General features: G+C 35.5%; 1 protein-coding gene across 6 annotated transcripts in view; it reads left to right on the top strand.

Moving 5' to 3' along the window:
• RPS6KA3 (ribosomal protein S6 kinase A3) overlaps positions 1-23255 on the top strand; it is a 104338-nt gene that overhangs the window by 39300 nt on the left and 41783 nt on the right. For 5 of the 6 annotated variants that reach the window (XM_010954533.3, XM_074359501.1, XM_074359502.1 and 2 more), the window contains 2 exons: positions 14461-14577; positions 18908-18989. In XM_010954533.3, coding sequence (XP_010952835.1) covers positions 14461-14577; positions 18908-18989 — 199 coding nt within the window. Of the gene's footprint in view, positions 1-6453; positions 6607-14460; positions 14578-18907; positions 18990-23255 lie in introns of those variants that run through there. The other variant, XM_045516335.2, reaches the window with a different exon arrangement.

Raw genomic sequence — 23255 nt, 5'->3', positions numbered from 1 at the left:
TGGTGCCTCTGATCCAGAATTGCCTTTCCTCTGCTGTAGTCTACTCATCATAATACCCATTTTTTTTTTTCAGTTCGAGTGATCTAAACCATGATTGGAAAAAAAGAAAATTCATTTGATTAAGTTTTGTTCAAGTATGAATGGTTTGTTGAGTCAACCTGAAACATTGGTGTATTGAAAGTTGTAACCCCTGTACTTAAATGAGTCTCTTAATTTAACCATTTTAGACAAACATGACTAAGTAAAAAGAACTCCAGGCTAAGCAGGAGTAAAATGTGTGAATGTGGAGACCAGCAATACCACCTAGAGTGTATCGCTGCTTACTGCAAGATTCCAGCCTGGGACATTGATGATGCTACCTCCTCACCCTCTCTTCATGCTCAGGGGGATCATTGCAAGTGGAGCATAGCGCACTTTCCATTGAGACCAGGCCTTAAAAGCAACCCCTCGTAGTGCTGTAGGAAGCCACTACCATTTGATTCAAGGTGATGATCATGAAACTTATTTCCCGTCTCTAATTTAAAACCTTAGAACCTTAGCACTTTATAACATTATCTACTAATGGATGTGTTCTACAGAATAATTCTCTTATACTTAAATGATACTTAAATGGAAATCCTTAGATATTAAACTTTTTAGTGTCTGAAAAATTGATTCATACAAAAATTGTATCTAAAGAAATTGGTTAAGAACATGTTAATTTTAAGTTTTAATCATAGGAGTGAATTTTTTTCCAGTAGGGTTCAACTACAATGGAGTCATAAGGTGATTGATAATTGAGTTTGACCAAGGTTGGGGTTTTTGCCAGACAGATATAAAGTATGATAGAAAAGTGTTCAGGAATTCTGCTGTGGACCCTCTACTGAGCTGTCTTCCTTCAGGATCTTATCGAGAGGTTTAGTACCTCCTGGTTTCTGACCAAAGTCGGCCACTGGTCATACATATACACGTTCCTTCCCCAGATGGAATTGCCTGGCTATGCTCCCACCACATCACGGCCATTCCCACTTCCAGACTGTGTGAACTTGGACAGCAGTTTCCTTAACTTCTCTCTAAGCCTCAGTTTATTCATCTGTAGTGTGGAGAATAGTCCTTATCTCATTGTGGTGAGAATTAAATGAAATAATTTCAGGTGAAGCTTGGTTCTTAGCATATAGTAGTATCTTAAATGATACTGTTAGAATTATACTTGAAAGAAAAATTTATTACTAAATAAGAATTCAATTAAAAGAACTAAGGATTCAATGAAAGAAGCTAGATAAAGAACTATAAAGTAAACCTGTAAAAAGAAGGAGAAAGGATTTAAATATAATTTTCAAAATCAGTGAATTAGAAAACAGGAAAAATAAAAAACAAAAGCAAACGTACAACATTAGGAAAGCAAAACAGGATACAGCCACGGATAGGAAGGAGATTAAAACATCGTAACAACTGAAATATTTACAGATGAAATGATATAATGTCTGGGGTTTGCTTCAAAGTAATTAATTATCAGAGTAGGGGGAAGTGAATATATGAAGCAAGATTGGTCATGAATTGATAATTATTATAGTTGGGTGCTGAGTTCATGAAGGTTTGTTGCACTAATCTGTCTACTTTTAGATATGCTTGAAATTTTCCTTAAATTTGATTTTAAAAACAATAGTGTACTAAGTATAATTCTATACTAATATGAAAGTTTTGCTGAAATAATGTGGTTTTATAGAAAATCTAAATGATATCATTTAGAAAGGGATAGAAAAACTGTGACTTTACCAATAGCAAGGGAGAAATTTAAGTTATTAAAGAACGAATACAGCCCCCCACCACACACACAACTATAGTGCCAGGACCCAATAGGAGAAATCTTTAAAACTTTGAAGAAGTAGGTCATTCCTGTGGTCTTTAAATTGTGCTAAAGCATAGGAAAAAATTGTATTGCCTTCTAGTCCATTTTATAAAGTTAGCATAGCCCGGAAAATAAAAGTTAATACAGAAGAGGAAACTGTGCCAATTTAATTTATGAATACAGATGCAAAAATCCTTTTAAAAATTTATAAATGAAATACAGACTTATATTAAAACAATGAAATTTTCCCAGAAATGCAAGCATACTAGGACATCTATTGATCTAAGTTATCAAACCAGTAGGTCAAAGGAGAAATACTAAGCAGTCATATTAATAGACAATAAAGAGACATTTTATAAAATTGAGTATTCATTCCTCTTTTAGTAAAAAGGATATAGTTTGATGTTAACATGATTGAAATATGTCTAAAACCAAATATTGATATCATAGCTGAGTGATTTACTGAGTATATTCCCGAGTCACGATCAGGTAGCATTTATTAGCGTTTGCTTTATACTCCGAAGACTATGAGAAATTTGAGTTTTATTCTGGGGTGGAAAGCCATTGAAGAATGTGAGGTAAGGGTATGACCCAGACTGATTTCTGTTTTAAAATCATTCTGGTTGCCATAAAGAGAAAGGATTGCACAGGGAAAATTTGGAAGGAGGAAAACCAGTTAGATGGCACTAGGTGATAATGGTTTGTATTGATGTGGCAGAGGAAATGGAAGTAGATTTGAGGTTTATTTCAGAGTTAAAATATGTAGAATTTGTTTATGGATTAAATATGAAGGGAAGGAAATTAGATAAGAAAGAAAAAAGCCAAAAAGGAGTTATAGGTTTTGGGGATTGGTATTGGTGCTGCTGCCTAAAATGAGGAAGATTAGCTTCCCATTACACTTGAAATAAAACCCAAATCCAAACTTCCTGATAGTCTGTAAGGCCCTACTTCATATGGCCCAAACCTTCCTCCCCATCTCCTTCTCTTTCCTTGCTGTTCACCACATTCTAGCCACCAAGGTCTTTCCTTTGTGTTTTGAATTCATTAAGCTGATTCCTAATCTCAGGGCTTATGCATTTGCTGCTTATTCTGTTTGAGGGCTCAAGACCATGAGTCAGCAAACTTGGTCTATAAAGGGCTGGGTAGTAAACATTTTAGGCTTTGTGAGCCATCTGGTCTCTGTGGCAACTGCTCGAGTCAGCGGTAGCCATTGTGGGGCAAAAGCAACTGGAGCTCTTCTGTAAATAGAGATGGGTGTGACCAGATTTGGCCCTTGACTGGTCCTGCCTGGCTGTAGTTTGGCCCTGCCAGAGGTCGTGGTGTGGTTGCCTCATTATTATTTAGGTTCTTCCTGGAAGACAACTTGGGCAAATAAGTTAGGGCCAAGAAACTTTAAAATGCTGCATACTCTACTTCTAAAAATAGAATGCCATGTCTGGAAATTATTTCTAATAAATTGTGAATGTGCACATTGACATCCCAGTGATATAGGAGATCAAATACCCAACAATCCGGAATTTGTATAGTAGAATCCTCTGCAGTCATTAATAATGTATTGAAGATTACTTAATAATAGAGAACAGGGGTCAGCAAACTATACCCGAGGCCTGCCCCATTTTTGTAAATGAAGTGTTATTGGAACACAGCCTCATCCATTCCTCTTCCCGCTGCGGTGGCAGTGTTGACAAGACCAATATGGCCTGCAAAGCCAAAAATATTTACTGTCTGGCCCTCTACAGGAAAAAAAAAGTGATAATATATGTAGTATGGTCCACGTGTGTGCATGTGTATATGCATAGAAAGATTGGAAAGCACCAAAATAGTGAATTTTTTTCCTCTTTTGTTTTTCTCCTTTCTGTTTATCTTTGTTGTTTGTTTTCTATACTGAACATGCATAATTTTTATAATAAAAGTTACTTTTTAAATAGTAAGGTAAATGATAAAACCAATAAGATACAAAAATGAAAAACTAGCTGAAAATTTAATAAGAGAAATTTAAAGAAAGTTGAAAGTCAGAGGCAGGAAAAGTATCAACAATAATACCTAGTTTCATATACACAACCACACAAGTAGTGTCCATTTCAGATTTCAGCATATAATTCTTAATCGGGCCACCATTATTTGAGTTCCTACTATGTGCTGTTTGCTATCAGGCTACAAAGATACGTATGTTGCCTTTTCTGAAGATTAATCTGGTAGGGGCAATGGGATGTGCTTGAACACTAATAAATGCCACAAGCAATATACTCAAGGACCTTAAGAGCTTTCATTCTGGTTAGGAGATAGCTAACTCTCAAGTAAAGCAATTGCTCAGTGATGAGTTGCAATATGATTATAAGGCATTCTAATGTGAGTTAGTCTTTTAACTTTGTTTATGATACCTTTTGATGTAGAGGAATTTTTGAATGTTACAGTCAAATCTATATCCATACTTTCCTCTATGGCCTCTGCATTCTCTAAACAGGTAGCCAGATGTCCTAACATCTCCCTCAGATGTAAAGTGTCACATTTTTCTTTCCTGTCTCTCTGCTTATCTTTTATACAGAAGTGCCATGCTGTTTTAATTAAGGTATCATTTCAACTCAGGGACACTTATTTCAGATTTTGGTATCTAAAATATTGCTTCCCTTTTTTGGTGGTAATATTAAATAAAAAGCATAACTCACAGCACAACATGAATGGTTAACCTGAGCATCAGTGGTTATTAAAGCCAATTTAGACTAACCCTTTAAATTCAAAGAATGTTGGTTGTTCCTGTTAAGTACTGTTTGAGTAAAGTTGATGGCTGCTCTGTACAGAGACACTCCTGTTCTGTATACTTTAATTGGCTCTGCAGTAACCATGATGTTTAACTCTTGACACTCTTAAGAAGCACCTCACATTCAGATGGCAGTTCTACATTAGGCGGTTGTCCTAGGCTTGCTCCTTTTGCAGTACTGTAAGGAGCCTTAAGTAATTCCTTTTGGGAGATGGTGGGATTCATGTTCTGATGGAAAACTTTCTGAGTGCTTTCCTTTGCTGAAAAGTTTTGACATGCATTTTTAATCAAGAGATGTGCACAGATTCCCAGGCAGAATTGAAAGTTTAATCTTAGATATTTATTTGAATCCCAGTTGATTCTAATGTATTTGGTTACATAGGATAATTTTTAAAATCGAGCAGATTTTTTTTTCAACTCCTGTTAAGTCATTTATAGAATATTGCCATAAAAATCTGATCTAGCAGGAACATTTATAAAACATAGCCCTAAGAATTCAGTCTAGCGGGAAGAGCCCTGGCCTTTCACGTGGTACCTGTAGCACCTAATGGGCCCTCTAACATTTGCTCAATACAGGAGAGCAGCACTGAGCTCCCATGATAGATTGCTCCAACATCAAATATGTGTCTGCTTTTTTTTTTTATTTGTTATAATTTATTTCTTTTTTTTATTCAAATATTAGTCAGTTTACAATGTTGTGTTAATTTCAGGAGTACAGCATATTGATTCAGATATATATACAAAACTTTTCCTTTTCATGTTCTTTTATATTATAGGCTATTACAAGATATTGAATAGGTGCCTGCTTTGATCATAGTTCCTTCAAGCTTGAAGCAAGCTTGGTGATTTCTAGAGGCTATTCAGGTTTTGAAAATTCGGTGATTTTTATTCAGTTCGTATAGGCTATGTAGATTAATGTTTGAGGTTTTTTTTATTGGTTCCACCTAGATTAAGTGTACATTAAGTATTTCCCCACAACTTTCCTGTCCTTTGGTTTCGTTTAAATACCACTATCTCAGTGATCATGTTCTGAATATTGGCTTACTTTAAAAAATATTTTCCAAAGCAAAAATACCTTAGAAGAACTTCTGGAAGCTATTAGAGGATGGAATGGAGTAAGGGATTGTCGGGTAGCTTGGCCCCTCTCCTTTTCCAGGTTGACTTCTACAGTAAATGTTCCTTTTACTCACTAACAACCCAGGGAGTGGACTTTTTTTTTTTTTTAATTTAGATTTTGTCAACCAGGAATGTGAGTTTTAGTTATGGGCCTTGACGTCTTTAACCTGGTTGATAATTGATGTTTATGACCAATGTGAATTTAAATGGAATTTACTTTCATTTAAGGCAGGAAGAATCTGTCCTTAACGCACAATCAGAAAGTTTCTTGCATGTGGTCATTTTCTTCCCATAGTTATGAAACTCTTCCTCATTGACAGGGAACACTCATGACATTTCTATGTATAACCTTAAACTAGTCTTGAAAGTATCCTTTGGGGTGTGTGTATAAACATTACAAAGGGTAAAATTTCACATGTGCATCAATGACATATTATTTTAATAGTGCTGGCTAGTTTCAGTTGCTTTTGAAGAGTCGTATGGCTAAGAAATACCAGTATTTTTCAGGATTCTGAAATAAAATAATGTTCATTTCACTGGTTGTGAAAAATTGTCTGGATTTCTGGGAACCAGGAGTAAAGAACATTTCAACAGGATTTTGCTATCAGCAAATCTGTTTTGGTTTCCTGTTCTGGACTCCCTACCTATCAGCTTCATTAGTGCCCGCGCCATTACGTTTCTCCTTTCTTTTACCACAGGAAAATTGTCAGGCCTCTTTTTCTAGCAGTTCAGGACCCGCCTGACAGGAAATTTTCTAATTGCCGGAACAGCTGGTAGGGGAAAACTTTACAGGGGCTTGGCCTTCCCTTTCTAACTTAAGTTTTACCGTCAGAAATTCTTTTATCACCATCATGGTTTCGTAGCCATGTTTAAATTTTTGTCTTTTCGTGTTCGCTCTATACAGGTAAGCTTTGTTCAACTTCTTTAAAGAAGAAAATGTTTTAGTTGGAGTTAAGTATAATTATGCTAATTAAACAATTATTTCACTTTATATGTTCTTCTAAGACACTTTTCAAAATTCAAAACCAGTTCTTAGAGAACTTTTAAAGGATGGTACTTCTATTTACTAAAAGTTAGCCAGCTGTATGTATTCTACGTTTCTACTTTGTATATTTTGTAAATTTATTTTTACATTGGCATTTTAGTGCCAAAGTAATTTTTATCTTGGTGTTTGTAATTTTGTATATAAAACAGATGACTAAGTCTCAGTATTAAGCCAGGCATAGACAAAATTGTGGAACTTACTAATATTAAGGAGATTACTGTGTCATAATAATGTAAGCAACATTTTGACAAGTAGGAGAATATGTTATTTTAAACAGTCAAGAACTTAAAAACAGACTTTTGTTGAAATTGGTCTCTTTAAAAATTTGAAGTTTTTAATCAATTGTATTTACCTTTAAGCAAGTAATTTTATCTTAGAGTAGGCACAGTTTTCAAGCATTACTTCGTTAAAATGTGCTTAGTGAATGATAATTTGCATTATATGTAATCTAAAATCTTCCAAAAATCAACTTGATATTTTGCCATGAGAATTGTGCTATCCTGCTGTTCTTAAAGAGAATTAAATTTGTTGATTGGGATTCCCAGTTGGGAGAAAACTCTGTGCTCTTTGCAGCCGTTATTGAGAATATTAGTCTGGAGAACCAGCAATGCTGTTTTCTCAAACATAGATACAAGAAGCTGGCTTGGAAAACTCTCTTACAGAATTTGGTTAAATGAAAAATGCTGAGTATATTTATCATCCATTAGCAAATCAAGTAAATTGCACTTGGTTGAATTGTAATCTAGAATAAATTAAAATGTGATTTTGCACCACAGCATGAATAACCAGTCTAATTATGTGTCACAGCCAAATACAGCCCAACAGTTTTTATGTAGCTTGATCATCTAAAAAATTAACATATAGTTCTTTTCTTTTAAAATTAAAAGAACTATATAATATGGAACTATCGGTATCTATATAGAAAGCGATGCTTTATTTACTTCAATTTTGGATTATTTTTAAGAGATAAATAAAGTATACTTTTTTCATTTATCATGTGTTTTTTATGTTAGATCAAAAAATGGTTACAGATCCATGATTAGTAAATACTTATTTATTGGCTTTTACCAAGGGGTATTTAAGTTATTTTATTTCAACCTTCAACAAGAGTTTCTGACACTCAGAACAATTTAAAAAATACAAATGCCTTAAGAACACACTTCCTGACTCAAGGGAGGGGAGGAAAAAGGAAATTATGTATACAAGGCAGGGAATAATGCCAAATGTTGAATCATTCTTTAAAATCAGTTAATGTCACCCAGTTTGTTTTCTTGATGCTTGCATGGTACAGTATTAGTTTTCTATAATTCAGGTAGGCAGCATTGATTTCAGTTCCTTTCCTTTAATCCTTTTTAAAAACATTTTAAGAACAAAAGTTTTTTTCCCTTTCAACTTAAAAAGGAAACATTGAGTTAATTTTTTCCTGTTAGTGGGTAAACCTTAAAGACCATTTAAGAGGAAACCTATGGACCTTTTGATGGTCCTGGGAAACAAATGAGCTGGCTTTTGGTGTCGCTGGAGGAACACAAAAAGATTCACCTGTCCATGAATTTTCTTCTGCCATTTTTCTGTGATGTCTAAAATGATACTCTTTATAAATTCCTGAAATTATAGATTTTTTAACTGAACTGAGTTTGTTTTACCTATCAGGGTCATATCTCAACAGGTATTTATCCAGTAACAAATCTTTGAAACCTTAGGTAAATTCTTAGAGGACAGGTACTCTTCTGTATCTTAGTATTGCTAACACCTAGCACATTACCTGGCCCATAATCTGAATTGCCTAAGAGAATACGCCATGGATCAGAAACACTTCCATCAGGACCAGGCAGTCAGGGAGAAGCAAAAGCATGAGAGCCACCTGAATTTTAGTCCCCTCTTGAACTTCTCTTCGTCTCCTTTGCACTCTCTGATCCAAACATTGGTCTCTATGTGTGCTCTACACTGGCCTTTACACTGGTTTGTCCCTTTGCCTGGAATGCTTTCCCCCAAGATGGTTGGCTCCTCACCTCCTTAGAGAAACAACACCTTTTTAATAAAGCCTGCCTTGATGTTTTATTTAAAATTACAAGCCCTCCTTTCCATCCATTTACTTCTGATCCCTTTTATCCAACTTAGTATCATTTTCCATGGTATTTATCATGTTCTGACATGGACAGGTATCCATGTATCATTTAAAGTACAGTTGTGCCAGAGAATGTAAAAATGTGAACCTCACAAAGTAATTAGAATGGATATCATTCATATCTATGCTCTACTTCATTGATAAAATTCTTCCCACAAAATTGCTTCATCATGTACTTTACAGGCAGAAACACAATTTTACAAGCTATTAAACTATAGTTCTGTGTTTTCATGTGACAAGTTTATTTCAGTAACAATTGATTTAATGACATAAGGTAACATTTGTCACATGCAAATATCGGCCTGTCCTTGGTTATTAGTGCCTTCAGAAATTTGGTTTTCCTTTCTGCATCCGTCTCACTGGATTCCAGATATGAGCTATAAGAGCACATCGTTGCTTTCCTAGGTGTTGTCCAAGATTACCCAAGAATTAGTATTATGTCCTCATTGGACTTCACATTCATTTCTAAAGTATTCGTGGTCCCATAACTTGGAAAAATTCCACGATTTGGGGATCAAGATACTGACCAAGGACGTTGTGCCTGTCATACCACTATGACTTCATGTGTATATGTGTATATATATTAGATAGAAAATGGTTTGCTGACATGACCAGTAAAAATTTAAACTTGGGAGGACAGAAAAATGTACTGAGGATAGAACAGTGGCAAGTTTTTGGAACTTGGGCCATAGGCATTGATCTTTTCTCTCCACCCCCAAGAACGTTTTTTGTACTCTCTGGGCCCCAATCTAGAAAAAGACTTAAAGTTCTAGTTCATATCCTCAAAGAAGGATTGTATCCAATTTGAGGTGGAAGAAAGTAGGCAATGGGGGAAGGTGCTATTTAACAAAGGAAAGAAACACCGACAAAAAAGGAACATTTGGAAATTTATTTAAAAATAAGATTTGCCAGAATAAAAAATTCATTATGAGCGTGGAAAAATAAAATAATAAAGGACATATTTCAGAAAAGAGCTGGTAACTAGAAAAAAGATAAGGATTTAATTCCAGGCATACAATATCCAACTACTAGAAGAGTTGCAAAAAGAGAAACCCTAAAGAGTAGATGGAAGGAAATTATCAAAGAAATGTTAGAATTCCCCCAGAGGTAGAGAATTCAAGTCTAGATTACAAAGGTTACCCAAGCATCTTAGTATTCTGAAGGAAAGGAGACCCATGTTTATCTCACTTAGTGTGGAATTTCAGAAGTACAAAGACAGAGAAAATTCTTAAAGCTTCCAGAATTAAAACCAGGTCACCTACGGAAAAGTATGTATCAGGCTTGCGTCATCCGTCTCATCAGCAGTGCTAGGAGGCAGTGGAGGAATGGCGTCAACGTTCTTGGGCAAGATTGTTTTTATTCTAGAATTTGGTAGCAAGCCAAACTATACAAATCTGAAGACAAAATAAAGGCATTTTCAGATGTGCAAGATCCAGAACATTTTCTTCCACATCACCTTTCTTAGGAAGTTATGAGGGAGCAATCTAAGACAGACAGAGACGTGGGAAACTGAAAATAGTGGATTCAATCAGGAAAGCACTGAAGATAAATCCCGAGGTAATAGCTATGCAGCAAGACCTAGAGAACAACCAGTCCCGATGAGGGGGTAAGAGAGGGGTCTCAGATGACTGGAAAGTATGGTTAAAAGCTAAGATTTAAAGTCCCCTTGGATTATCTCAGAAGTCACTGTTATGGACTCGTATAAAAGGAAATTTACTATACTCTGTAGCCAATTTTTTGTTTTTTGTTTTTTTGAAGGTGGCTTACTTATTTATTTATTTAGTGGAGGTACTGGGGATTGAACCCAGGACCTCTCATGCTAAGCATGCTCTCTACCACTGAACTATGCCCTGCCACCTATACTTCCTAGCCTGCATTTGAACAAGATATTGTTATGAAAATGTGGCTGCTTATATAGCCTTTCAGCTTTTAGAATCAGGCTGTGGAGACAGCATGAAGGATTTGATTGTGGTTACAAGAGAGAATGTTAATTTTTTAATATTAATAGCCTTAATATTAATAAAATGTAAAAATACAGCTAGTACGAAGTGGGAAATTTGAGGGTAAGAACTTATGGGCACTATTACCCTCCTTTTACAAAATGAGGAGTTAGAATTCTGTCTGAAACTGATGGGAAAGACAGGAGGTTTATATGAAAATAATACTATCAAACATTGAGGAGGAAGATGATGGGTGGAGGGGGCACAATATAACTAAGTCTCTCATGTTCCTTACTTTTAAATCAATGGGCATTGTCTTAATAAACTAAGAAGTTATCAAAGTAAATGCAGAAGTCATTTTTTTTTAAGTCTAGGTATGAGGGTGAGAAGAGACTTGCTTTTCATCGTAAGCTATTCTGCCTCTATTTGATTTGTTACCCATGTGCATGTATTACTTTGATTGTAAAAACAAAAAAACTTAGGGAATGGGAAATAACGCAAGTTGACAAAAGCCTACGTGTAAGGGACTGTTGGAGAATAATATCAGAAAAGCAGTTAAGACCATAGTGTAGAGGGCCTCCAATGCCATGGTCAAGCAGTGCATTTAATTTGGGACAACTTGGAGGAGTTTTTGAGCAGTCTGGCCATTTGACTGAAACTGTCTACTTTCAGAAAATGAATTTATTAGGAGGATGAATTGGAGTGGCAGTGGCAAAAAAGGGGCATTATGAGTGGCCAAGCTAATTTCAGTTTTCTACAGGAAAGGTAACGAAGGATTGTACCTGGACTATATTGGAAATAGAAAGAGATACTCCCAGTATCCCAGATACCATGCTTGATACACAGCAGGTGTTTTCGTATGTTTGTTGGATGAAAGGATCAAAGGGAGAGACTATGTTTTTCAGTAATTTTTTGACATAAGAGGAAAGGCAGGGTAGTCATCAAAGATGAAATCTTTTGTGAATAGTAACTGCTATTTATTTAGAGATCCATGGCCTGATTGTAGCTCCCACTGTAAGAGTAAGGCTTGATCTTGTATGCCCACTACAAAATGCAGAACAGTTATAATTCGGTAATCCTTCCCTGCCTATGTTGCACCTTTATTTGTGACAGACAATTGTAGTAGGTATTTGCTATGAAATATAAGATGAAAAAGTGTAGCAGCCTAATAAATCACATCCCACTTAACCCAAGAAAGAAAAATGTTAAAACATATAGAACGTTACAGGGTATAGTTCTTTAAAGCCTCATGATATAAGGGCATAAATAACTGACTTCAGTTAGTCTCTTAAACAGTTAGCTTTTCCCACAGGAGGCTCACTGGCACATGCTGGAATCCAACCCATGAACTTGGCCTCATGAGTTCAAGTCTGTAATCCATTAGTCTTCACAGTTTGATAACCACTTTAGTGTATAGAAAAGAAAACAGAGAGCTTCTTTATGCTTTGATTTCCATGCATAATGTATGTAATTTAGTAATTCAAAAAGTATATAATTTATAAGCCAATAAAAGTATACAAATATTGAATATATGCTAATTTTATTTTATTTTTCTGATAAGGATGTGCTACTACAGGCTCAGAGACCACTTCCCCAATCAGTTTAGCTAACTTACCCAAGAGATACAGACCAGTTACAAAGATCAGGGAAATCAGTCTGTATGTTCCTGCCATTGATCTTGGATAGGGAACCACCAAGAGCCTCTTGGTGTGGTGTAATGCTAAGATCCTTGTTTTAGAAGTTGTTAGAAGCCAGAAGACCTGGAATTGAGCCCTGAGTCTGCCAGTTCCTAGCTTATGATCTTTACTTGATCTGTTTATAGACTTCAGATTGTAGAGTATTCAAACCACTTTGCCTTTAAAAGATCTGTCGAATTTCTAATGGTCAATGGAGGAGCCCACAGAGAATTCTGAAACGTTTGTGCTTGCTCTGGGGTGTGCTCTACTCTGTGTTATCATCAGCCCTCTTGAGTATTATTGTGTAGTCAAAGGTGTGTCACGAAGCATAAATAGAAGATAAAAGGTAAAAATGCACCTAACCCAAGCTTGGTACACGTTAAGTGCTTAATAAATATTTGCTGGATTTTAGTCTAAATCTTACTTAATCAATCCCACATATACATTGTTCTGTGAAAGATTTTTTTAAAGAATTTGTTAATTTGTTTCCTTTCTTTGCCCTTGTACATTGGTCTCATTTGGATGGAAGGGGTAGCCAGGAAGCAGTCAGCTAATGTTTGTTTCTACCCTAATGCCTACTGCATGGGATCGTTGTGAGAATTACATGAGATCATACATGTGAAATTACAAAATAAAGGAATAAACCATACTAGAGGACTGTTTTATTATTGTTGCCAAAGTTCCAAGAGAGTCCAAAATGATTAAGCTGCCTAAGTAGAACATTCTACAAACTACAGCTTCTATCTTAAAGAGTAAAAAGGTGGACCTGGATTTCTTTTTTGTCCTCTTACAGGAGCTTTTTTCCCTTTTACTACTCATTTTCAAAACCTACCACATTAGGATATCCTGGTATATCTTTTTGAGAAATCTTTGTAATTCCCTCTATTGCTAGCCTTCTGTGGGCATCTCAGAATGTTAGTTGAGTTCAAACATTTATATGGAATACAATGGCAATAAAAATAATTACTTACGTTTGTATAACACATTTAGATTATACTAATAGTACATATGCAGTAGGAAAAAATAGCATTATAAATGAAAGAAAAGAAAAGATAATCTTTGACAGGCTTATTATGTCTCTGATTTTGTTGGGTTTTGTTTTATTGTTGCAGTTTTTGGCTGACTTACAGCACGTGTCTTGATTAAGTACGGTGTACTTAATCTGCTGCTCTCAGAGTAAATAAGTAGTTGAAATGCTATGTATATTTACATATATTGTCAACTTTTCTCTTCTGACACCTTCTCTCAGATATAGTAAAGCATCCACGGTCTTGAAGTATCCTTCACTTAACCCCAAGACTTTTTACTGTTCCATCATGCTGAACAGTCTTTTTTTTTTTTCTGTCTAATCTTCCATCCGCATGTTAAATCTTTTTGATTTCCTGTTTTAGAGTAATTTCTTTCTCCCCTCTCAGATCTCAGGTAATCCTAGAAACAGAAAGTAACTTAGACATTTCAAACACAGTAAACATCAGCATGCTATTTCAAACGCCCTTGTTGAGGGTAGAAATCTCCACATTTACCCTGGAATATTTTTCAACCCCTCTCCCCAGTAATCAGGAGTCTTTTGTGTATAGCACTGGTTCTACCTAATACATCCGCATGTCAGAGCACAGCAGATTACTCTGATCTGTTTTCAGACTTCTTTACACTCTCTGCCCTCACCCCATGAAACTGCTTATTCTGATTATCTCCAGTAGGAAGAATGAAGACTAGAAAGTATTCAGTGCTAATGTTATGTAGAGGTTAAACTGGCCTGTGTGGTTGGCGGGTATTATTCTGTCTCTGACTTTTAACTTGAAAGTATATTTGCTTGGCATGTGTTCTCTGTTTACTTGGTGGGTCAGTAAAGGTGGTTTGTATGTGTTAATTTGAGGATTTTTAATATGATCCACTAAATTTATATTGCTTAATTTATAGCCAGGGAAAGTAGCTCTAACTCTGTCTTCTCCCCTTATATTTGCATCAACAGGAAGAAGGCAGTATCAAAGAAATTGCAATCACACATCATGTGAAGGAAGGACATGAAAAGGCAGATCCTTCCCAATTTGAACTTTTAAAAGTATTAGGGCAGGGATCATTTGGAAAGGTAAGTTATAAATAGGTGCTTTGTAAAAAGTGATTTTTTTTGGAATTTATGTATATTTCATACAAATGAGGAATGGAAATATTTTATGAAATACTACTGATCTCCCTACAAAGCAGTATTTTCTGTGTTTTTACATTTCTCACTATCAGTAAGTGTGAGAAAGTGAATATAAAGTCATTCAAAAGTACATTGGAAACTTCTGTAAATCGACAGTATTCACTTCATATTCGTTTGATCTTCAAGACTATATGGCCTCTCTAATTACATTTCTTGAATGATAAAAAACCACAAAATGTTCCCGTGATACACTAGCCTCCTTTTGAGTCTTCGTGTAAAATGGAAAGGTGATCTTGGAATACATTATAACAGTGCACCTCAATCTTTCCTCCAGACTATCCGTAAAATCAGCAGAAAGTAAATGGGTACTCCCAAGGAACTAGGGTGGGGGGTAACCACTACAAGTATGAAATTTCGGGGAATTATAGCTTGCCTTAAAAATGAATGCAAAGATTGCATCCTGTTCAGTGATATCCGTGTTTGTTTTTAATATCCAAAATTATTTCCCAAATCCCACAACTAAAATTGCTACGGAAGATGCAATATCTTTATCATTTTTCTTCAAGTGTTCCTTGTGCCCCTGCCACATACCTCAGGAGCCCTTCCTGTACTCCATTTTGAGCAGTACAGCATTATAATCATTACTACTTGATCTGCCTAGTCCATTTTTCAGCAAGAGGAACATCCTGAGATTGCATTCAACTTTCACATTGTAGTGCGTGCTTACCACCTCTCTGTGAAGAAACATTTGAAGATATTATGCTTTGCAAGCTTCAAAACAACACCAGTTTCGCCCTCTTGTGTATTTTAATAGGACTTTTTAGCAATTCTTGGCTAACATAGGTAATCTCTTATAGCTGTTAACCTCTTTCAAACCCAAAGTGATGTTTTTAATCCAAATATAGCTAAAGTAGCCAGCAGAAAATACTGGTTGCAAGTTTGGGCTCTAGGTCAGCTGGACTTGGATTCTTTTTTTTTTCCTTCTTCTACTTATTTGCTATGTGCACTTGAGCAAGTTGCTTAACCTCTTGGTGCCCCATTTTCCTCTTCTAGACAGTCATTAAGTATTGAAATTCCATTCTAGCTACCTTCTCCTCACTCTGTACTCCCTACTAATTATTTTCTCTATGCGCACTATCTTAATAAAACCCACATACAGCTGATGTGACAGATTTATATCTCCAGTGTAGATTGGGCCTCCAAGCTCTGAACTCCACGTACAGCTGCTTATTTTTTTTCTCTTTGTGTGTCTCAAAGGCAGTTTAAACTCAGCAAATCTAAGACCAAACTCATGATTTTCCCCTATCCCCCAAACCTCTCTTTTCATTTCTGTCAGTGTGAATGGCACCCAGTTAATTAAGCAAGCCAGAAATTTGGGAGGCATTCTTGACATATCCCTCTAGCCTCCATCCTTCCCTCTGCCCACCCCCAATCTGATCTGTCCTCAAGTTCTATTGATTTAGTAAAGATTTCTCAAATCATGCCTGTTTCCTCCCTGCCCCTCCTCCAGTCTGTGCTACCACCGTTGCTCCTTGGCCTATTGCAGGAGGCTCCTAACTTGGGCTTCCCAAATCTATTCTTGCCTCAAGCCGTCATTTACATGATAGCCAAAGAGAGCTAGTCTTATACTCCTTAAACCCTGCAGTAGCCTCCCTTTGCTTTTAGGATAAAGACAGATTCTTAAGATGGCTGAAGAGCCCCTCAGTCTGGCCCCTAGCTACCTCAGCAACGTCACCTTATATACTTTTTGCCAATGTGTTCTGACCACATTGGCCTTCTTTTTCAGTCTGTAAACACCAGCCTCCATCCCACTAGAAAGCTTTTACATGTGCTATTCCCTCTGCCAGAAACACTCTGCCCTACCCCTACCCCAACCCCTTCCTCAGCTGGTTAGCTCCCCCATGCTTATGATCTCAAAGAAGTCTTTTCAACCATCCTTACTTGGTCACATTCTTATCTTTTACCCTTTCAGAACATTACATACGTCATCTTCACAACACTCACCACAGTTGCAGGTTTTTGTTTGTGTAATGATTTGTTTATTAACTGTCTCCCCCACTGTATGTTCCGTGAGTGCAGGGGCCATGCATGCCTGTACCATGTCTCACCATTGAACCAGAAGCACAGTACCTAGCATGTAATTCTGGAAAGAATTAATGAGTAAATAATAGTCTTGCCCTCATAGGGTAGTAGTAAGAATTAAATAAGACCAAGTACATAGTATCTGCTACAAGATTGTGTTATCATGCAATTTATTATGGATAAACTCAAGTAGATGGTTTTATTTCTATACATTAGATTTTCAGGGAACACAATTAGTGAAGTTTCCAAAAGTTAGAATGCTTCTCCCTTTATTTTTTTAAAAGTAGCTTAAATACCTTACTATAAATAGCAAGCATTAAAAATAGGGCATCTCTTGTCTTACTCATCCTAAAAAGCCAGTCTAAGCCAAGGAAACAGGGGTGACCTGTCAGAGCCTAGAATAGCTTCATGGGGCAGTTCGAAAGGTCAGAAATGCTGATGGGGGAAGATCCCATGGCATCTGGGGCTGCTGCTGCTCCTGCTGTGCTTGACTGGTGACCAGCTAGAGGGAACACAGTAAGAGTGCCCTGAACAGGGGCACAGAACTGGGTGGCTGGCCTGGTTCTTGTCCCAATACCTCCACTGTGACACTAGGCAAATTATTTTACCTCTCAGAGCCCTAGCTTGGAAGCTATTAAATAGGCATCGTTTAGTAGGCCCACCTCTCAAAATTATGATGATGATGTATTATAAATGTCTGTGAAGATCCTTTGCGAAAACCAAGAAGTGCTGAAAAGTATCAGGAAGGTGCTTTCCAAGAAGAATGAAGAAAGTTTGGAACCCATGGGGAGAATTTTCCTTGTAGAGTGGCACAAAGAAGCTTGATTAGGGAATCTTAAGAGTGAGCAGTAAATATCAGATAAATCCTAATTATTGCCACCTAATTTGAATTTATTTCAGTTCAGAAATATTCATAATCTCTGATTGCCTTTAACATTTGAACATTATTCCATTTTAGGAACCGCCCTGATTGAGAACACTTTTCTCTCTCTAGGTTGGCTCACTGCTAACAGGCTGAAAGGAACTCAAGGGTGGGCCATGGTGAGGGGATGAGGGAGATGATTTGGGGAGAGAAACATACCCTGCATCACTGTTTCTGTATGCAGTATGGCACTTTTCACTCAACTTGAGAACATTGCCCATTACCTTTGGCACAGTTTCTCGAAGTGAGGAACTCTGCCTCGCCCTACAATCAGTTGAATGAATCATTTTTTTTTTTATTTTGTGCTAGTAGCCTGGTGTGCTAATACGGATAATTGAGAGCTGACCCTAAAGTTAATTCTTCATTGTAATTGCGTCTCTTCTTCCGTCTGTGGCAGCTCAATAGCAAGCTAGGAAAGAATGAGTAGGAGAAAAAGGTGAAATTCAGGTCCATTTAGCAGGTCTGTTTAAAGGTTTGATGGAAAAGATCATGAAATTAATGATCAAAGTGAGTAGAGGGGATTTATTGGTAGTTCTGTGTTAGCCATGTTACAGCATGACCGTGAATTATTTAGAGCGTACTTTATTCATTTTGCATAAATCCCACACTTTATTTTTGAAAGCAGCTAAAAACACTTGGAAAATCAAGATGCCCAGTAACATAGCAGGGAATTGTGTTCTTCATATTTGGGTATGTGTGTGTATTTGATTTTTAAAAGATGGGGGGCAAGGTTCTGACTTAATTGACATTAAATATTTGTGAGTAGCCTTCTTCACTGAAAGTGTTTTAAGTTGTTCTGCCCAGCAATGAGAAATTTATGTAAAGGTTTCATGTACAGAAAAGACTATTCATCAAAAGAATTGAATCAACAGAATACTGTGGTCAAGGGGAACTCCTGTATAACAATTTTTATGGAATGAGAACAATTTTTGTTTTGTTAAAAGCAGAGCAATCACCACCTGTGTTATACTTTAAACATGTTAGGCTTTTCTCTAATTGCTGCATAGTTTTAAAATGTTTGTTTCTGTCTTATATCTTACATGCTCTTTGGGAATTGACAAGCAGCAACAAAAATATATTCACTTATATTGACACCAAAGTTATAACCACCGTTTACAATGCATTGTATTTATAATTGGTACATTTTAAGGAAAATAGTTAATGTATCAATCTTTCTAATAATAAGCTTTATTACAGTAGAGGTCTTATTTTCGCGGTAGTATAGTTTGGGATACCTTATAAAACTTACTTTCTCTTGTTTAAATACAGGTTTTCTTAGTCAAAAAAATCTCAGGCTCTGATGCTAGACAGCTTTACGCCATGAAAGTATTGAAGAAGGCCACACTGAAAGGTAAGTGCCGCCACTGTTTGTAGTGTTCGTGTAGTATGAGCAAACTGAAGAGTCTCAGCAGATTGCACGTGTCTCCTAGGCCAGTTACTTACATTCTGAATCTGTTCCTGTTACTGTCTTTGAATTTAGACTTTCTTTTCATAGATTTTTCCTTCTAGGCTAGGAATCAGTTGCCATGTTTTAAAAGAAGTGTTCTAAATTCTTGGGCTTTAGGCAAGTAGAAGTTTAGCATATTAAAATTGGGTTTCATTTATCTTCTAATTCACATGATTATTTTAATGTTTTGAAAACTTACTGACTTACTGGAAGCAAAATAGCTTTTATTCTAAGGACTTTATCATTTTGACTTCTGGTCTCCAAGTAAGTTTTTACTCTAAGCCTTTGATTTAAAAAAATCTAATGTCAGATTTGGCCCATAGGTAAATAGTCATTTAGAAAAATTGTACATAGATTTTAAAATACTTAAATCTTCCTTTTATATAGCACTGTTAGTTACTTTACCATGTAAATTCTAATTGTTTTATGTATTGATTCCTAGCATTCTTTTTTTCCTTCAACTTACCTGTAATTTCTGAAGGTTTTTAAATATTCTGGAAGGAATATTTGTGGTGATCATGTATTGTCTCTGATGTTACCCTTCCCAGTTAGTAACTCATGCTGGATATTGTCATTGTTTCAAGAAATTTCACCTTCCTCAATATACACCATCCTTTGCTTCCACTCTCTTGCTCCCTTCCTGAGTGTATTTTTTTTCCTATTCAGTCTCCACCCTCTGGCATACTACTTACTTGATTTCTTGCTAGGACCAGGGAATTAAATTATATCCTCAGTGCCCTACTTTAGATCACTATTTTTATAATTTTATATTTATGAATCCCATGTTATAGAACTGCATAGATGGAACTTATCTAAGAGAGTTCACTTACAAAAGCAACAAAAGTAATTTGTTTTCATGTTTTTGACAGGATTTGCGTTGTCTATAATATACGTAAAGGAGACAATGAAACTGAGAAACCTAAAAGATATGAGGAAGGGACATAAATGCTCAGTTCCTTTCGGAGAAACTGTTGACTCATATTCCTCTAGCCATCCAGTTAGCTCCATAACCTCAAGATTCCAGTTTCATTTTCCTTGAAATATTCAAAATTTCATCTGAAAAGCGTACACTTCAAAGAGTATTCAAAAAAAGAAGAAGAATGAGAAAGGAACAAGCTTTATCAGGTTTAAAGCTTATTTAAAGCAGTAATAATTCAGTGTGTTTTGGGGAAAAATAATACAGGCATATAAGCCAGTAGAATAAAATAATACAAAAAGTATTGTATATTAAAGTTTAACGTATTTGTTACAAAAATATTGAGCACTTGCTGTGCTATGTGACAAAGCAGAACAGTGGGTAATTAAATTATAATTTTATATTTGTTTGAAAAACTCCTGAGCAACCAGGAAAAAAATTAATGTGTTCTCTTAAACCCTATATCATAATAGACAACACTCTAACTGAATTTTACAACTTAACGCATCCTAGGAAACTTGTGAAGAGAGACTGAGCAAATCACAAATTACAAACAAATTGATGACACAAAAAATTGTGACCTTTCATACAATGAAAAGTAATATAAATAGAAAATCAGGAAATTATTTGTCTCAAATATTATAAAATATAAGGAATTGATTAAAAGGATCCTACTGGCCAAATCTAGGACAGTTGAAACATTGCAATAGTTAATAATAGTGATAGATTACAACGCACTGAATAAAGTAAGACTCCATGAGTTAATCCATAAATTAATTAATGGGGAGCAAGAGAAAGCTCTTTCTTACAAGAATTCCAACTAATAAATGTAAAAGGAATGATCGAGTTAGGAGTTCCTAAGAAATAACATTACGACCTCCACCTAAAGGAGTTTAGAATACATTTTATGCAAGGGGATACAATAAATAATTTTTGTGAAAATGTTCCAGTTTTCTGATAAAGAGATGCATATAAAATAATGAGTTATCATTTCATATGATAGCAACCTAAAGTAGCAGTTTTGCAATATATACAAAGAGCCATTATTGCTGCAAAATTAACCAGAGGAGATAATCTCAAAGAAGAAGTTTGTGTGGTTGAAAATTTTCATTGCAACATTATTTATAATACTGAGAATTTAGAAATCTTATAAATATGGAAAAATAGAGGAATGTTTAGAAAATTATGGTATACCACTTAGAATATTATTTAAATGAAATATTTCAAATATAATCACAAAAAGGAACATAATGAAAATATGTAAGTGAACAATTACAACAGATTTGGCTACCCCAAGTACATAAAATTATATAGATATAAACTATAGAAGAGACCATAGAAAAGTGAAGATACTTGACATATTGGAATTGTAGACTGCTGATGTGTTCTTAAATTTAATCCTTATTTTTATCAAAATAATATGTGTATGGAGTCTTAAAAAGTAGCAGTGCTTTTCCTGCCCTCCTCCCTATCCCAATTCTTGACCCACAGAGACAGTGACTTCCATCTCTTTAGCTGCTGCTTCTGCCATTTACCTCCACATTCAGTAATCTTATATTGCAATTCTTTGATTGTTTTCATTTGGAGACATAATCTATGACTTCCTACTATGGAAGATTAGGATTTGGTTCTCTTCTACTACCACCTACACACAATTTCCCTTTTCATGTCCTCCCAGCAGTGTTTTCATAATGCTTTATAAAAATTGTTCCTAGCTGAGCCAAATGGTATACTGGAGTCACATTTCCTTCACATCTGTGCTGTATTAGACCTCCTTTCCTAAATTCTGTGTCTACCTTTTTCTCAGTTCACCTACTAGTTTTGGTGGAACACATCTTCCTAGCAACTACCTCAGAAAGGCTGAATGGATGGTAAATTTTTCATAACCTTGCACGTCTGAAAATGCCTTTATTCTACCCCCTCAATTTACAATTTGGCTGGACATAAAATTCTAGGTCAGAAATAGTTTTCCCTCAGATATTTGAAGGCATTGTTTCATTGTCTTCCAGTTTCCTGTGTAGCAGTTATGAAATTTATTGCCATTTGATTCTCAGTCTTTTGTGTGTAAGCTGCTTTTTCTCTTTATAAGTCTTTAGAATCAATCTACTCTTTATCCCTGGTGTTCTGAAATTTGTATAGTGGTATTTCTTTAGTGTGGGTTTTTAAAATTCATCATACCAAATATGGGGTGGTCTCTTTCAATCTAGAAACTTGTTTCTTTAGTTCTGGGAAAGTAGTTTGTCTTTTCTTCTCCATTTTGTAACTGCTACTCTTTGGATATGTTTGGTCCTCCTGGATTGTTGCTTAATTTTTAATTTTTTTCAATCCTATCTTCCATTTTTGTCTTTTTTTCTGTTTTCTAGGAAATTTTATCAACTGTCTTCAAATCCCTCTATTGACTTGTTGTTTCTACCATTATTTTTAATTTTGTAGATTGTCCTTGTTCTCTATTCTATTTTTAAAAACCTTTTATTATGGAAAGTATCATTTACAGGAAGAAACAGAAGAATGTAGAGAACCCCCATATATCCTTCTCTTTCCTTCAACATTTCTCAACTCATGATCAGTCTTTTTTTATGTGTTCTCCCTCTTCCTCTCTTTCGATATTTTGAAGTAAATCCCAGATGTTGTATAATTTTTTCCATAAATATTTTAGTATGTATATCTAAAAGATAAAGACTCTTATAAGAAATAATACAATTCTATCATTATACCTAAAAATTAATATACAGATATCCAATCTGTTCAAATTTCCAATTGTCTCTATTGTTATAATTCATTTTTCTTATTGCAGTTTGTTCAAATCAGGATCAGGTCTGTGTTTTTCTACTTGATAGCTATTTTTCACATTTAGAGCTTTTCCTCAAATACCTGGGAATCCTTTGCTATCTTTTCCTCATTTAAGAGTGAGGCACCAAAAAACTGATTGGAAAGGGTTCTTTGGCAAGAATTTGCTTATTTCTCATTGGCTTCTTTTCCTTAGGCTTAGATTTTAGCCTTCTCTGATCTACTGTGTGAATTACTTGAAACCTTCTGCTACTGCTTCATCTCCTATTCTTTGTCCTTGTGAATTTGTGATAATGCTTCCATTATTGTAATTTCAGTGAGGTTTTGGAAGAAAGTAAAACATCTATGTTTAACTAGAAGTCTCTTTCCATTTTAAAGTTTCTGTTAATACAATAAATAGGATCAAATAAAAGTCAGAAGTGTCCAGTTGAGTTTATGGGGACTTTTGTCCTAATAAATTAGTCTCT

Source organism: Camelus bactrianus, chromosome X (assembly GCF_048773025.1).
Source record: "Camelus bactrianus isolate YW-2024 breed Bactrian camel chromosome X, ASM4877302v1, whole genome shotgun sequence".
Classification (NCBI taxonomy): Eukaryota; Metazoa; Chordata; class Mammalia; order Artiodactyla; family Camelidae; genus Camelus; species Camelus bactrianus.
This window is presented reverse-complemented; position numbering and strand designations above follow the sequence as displayed.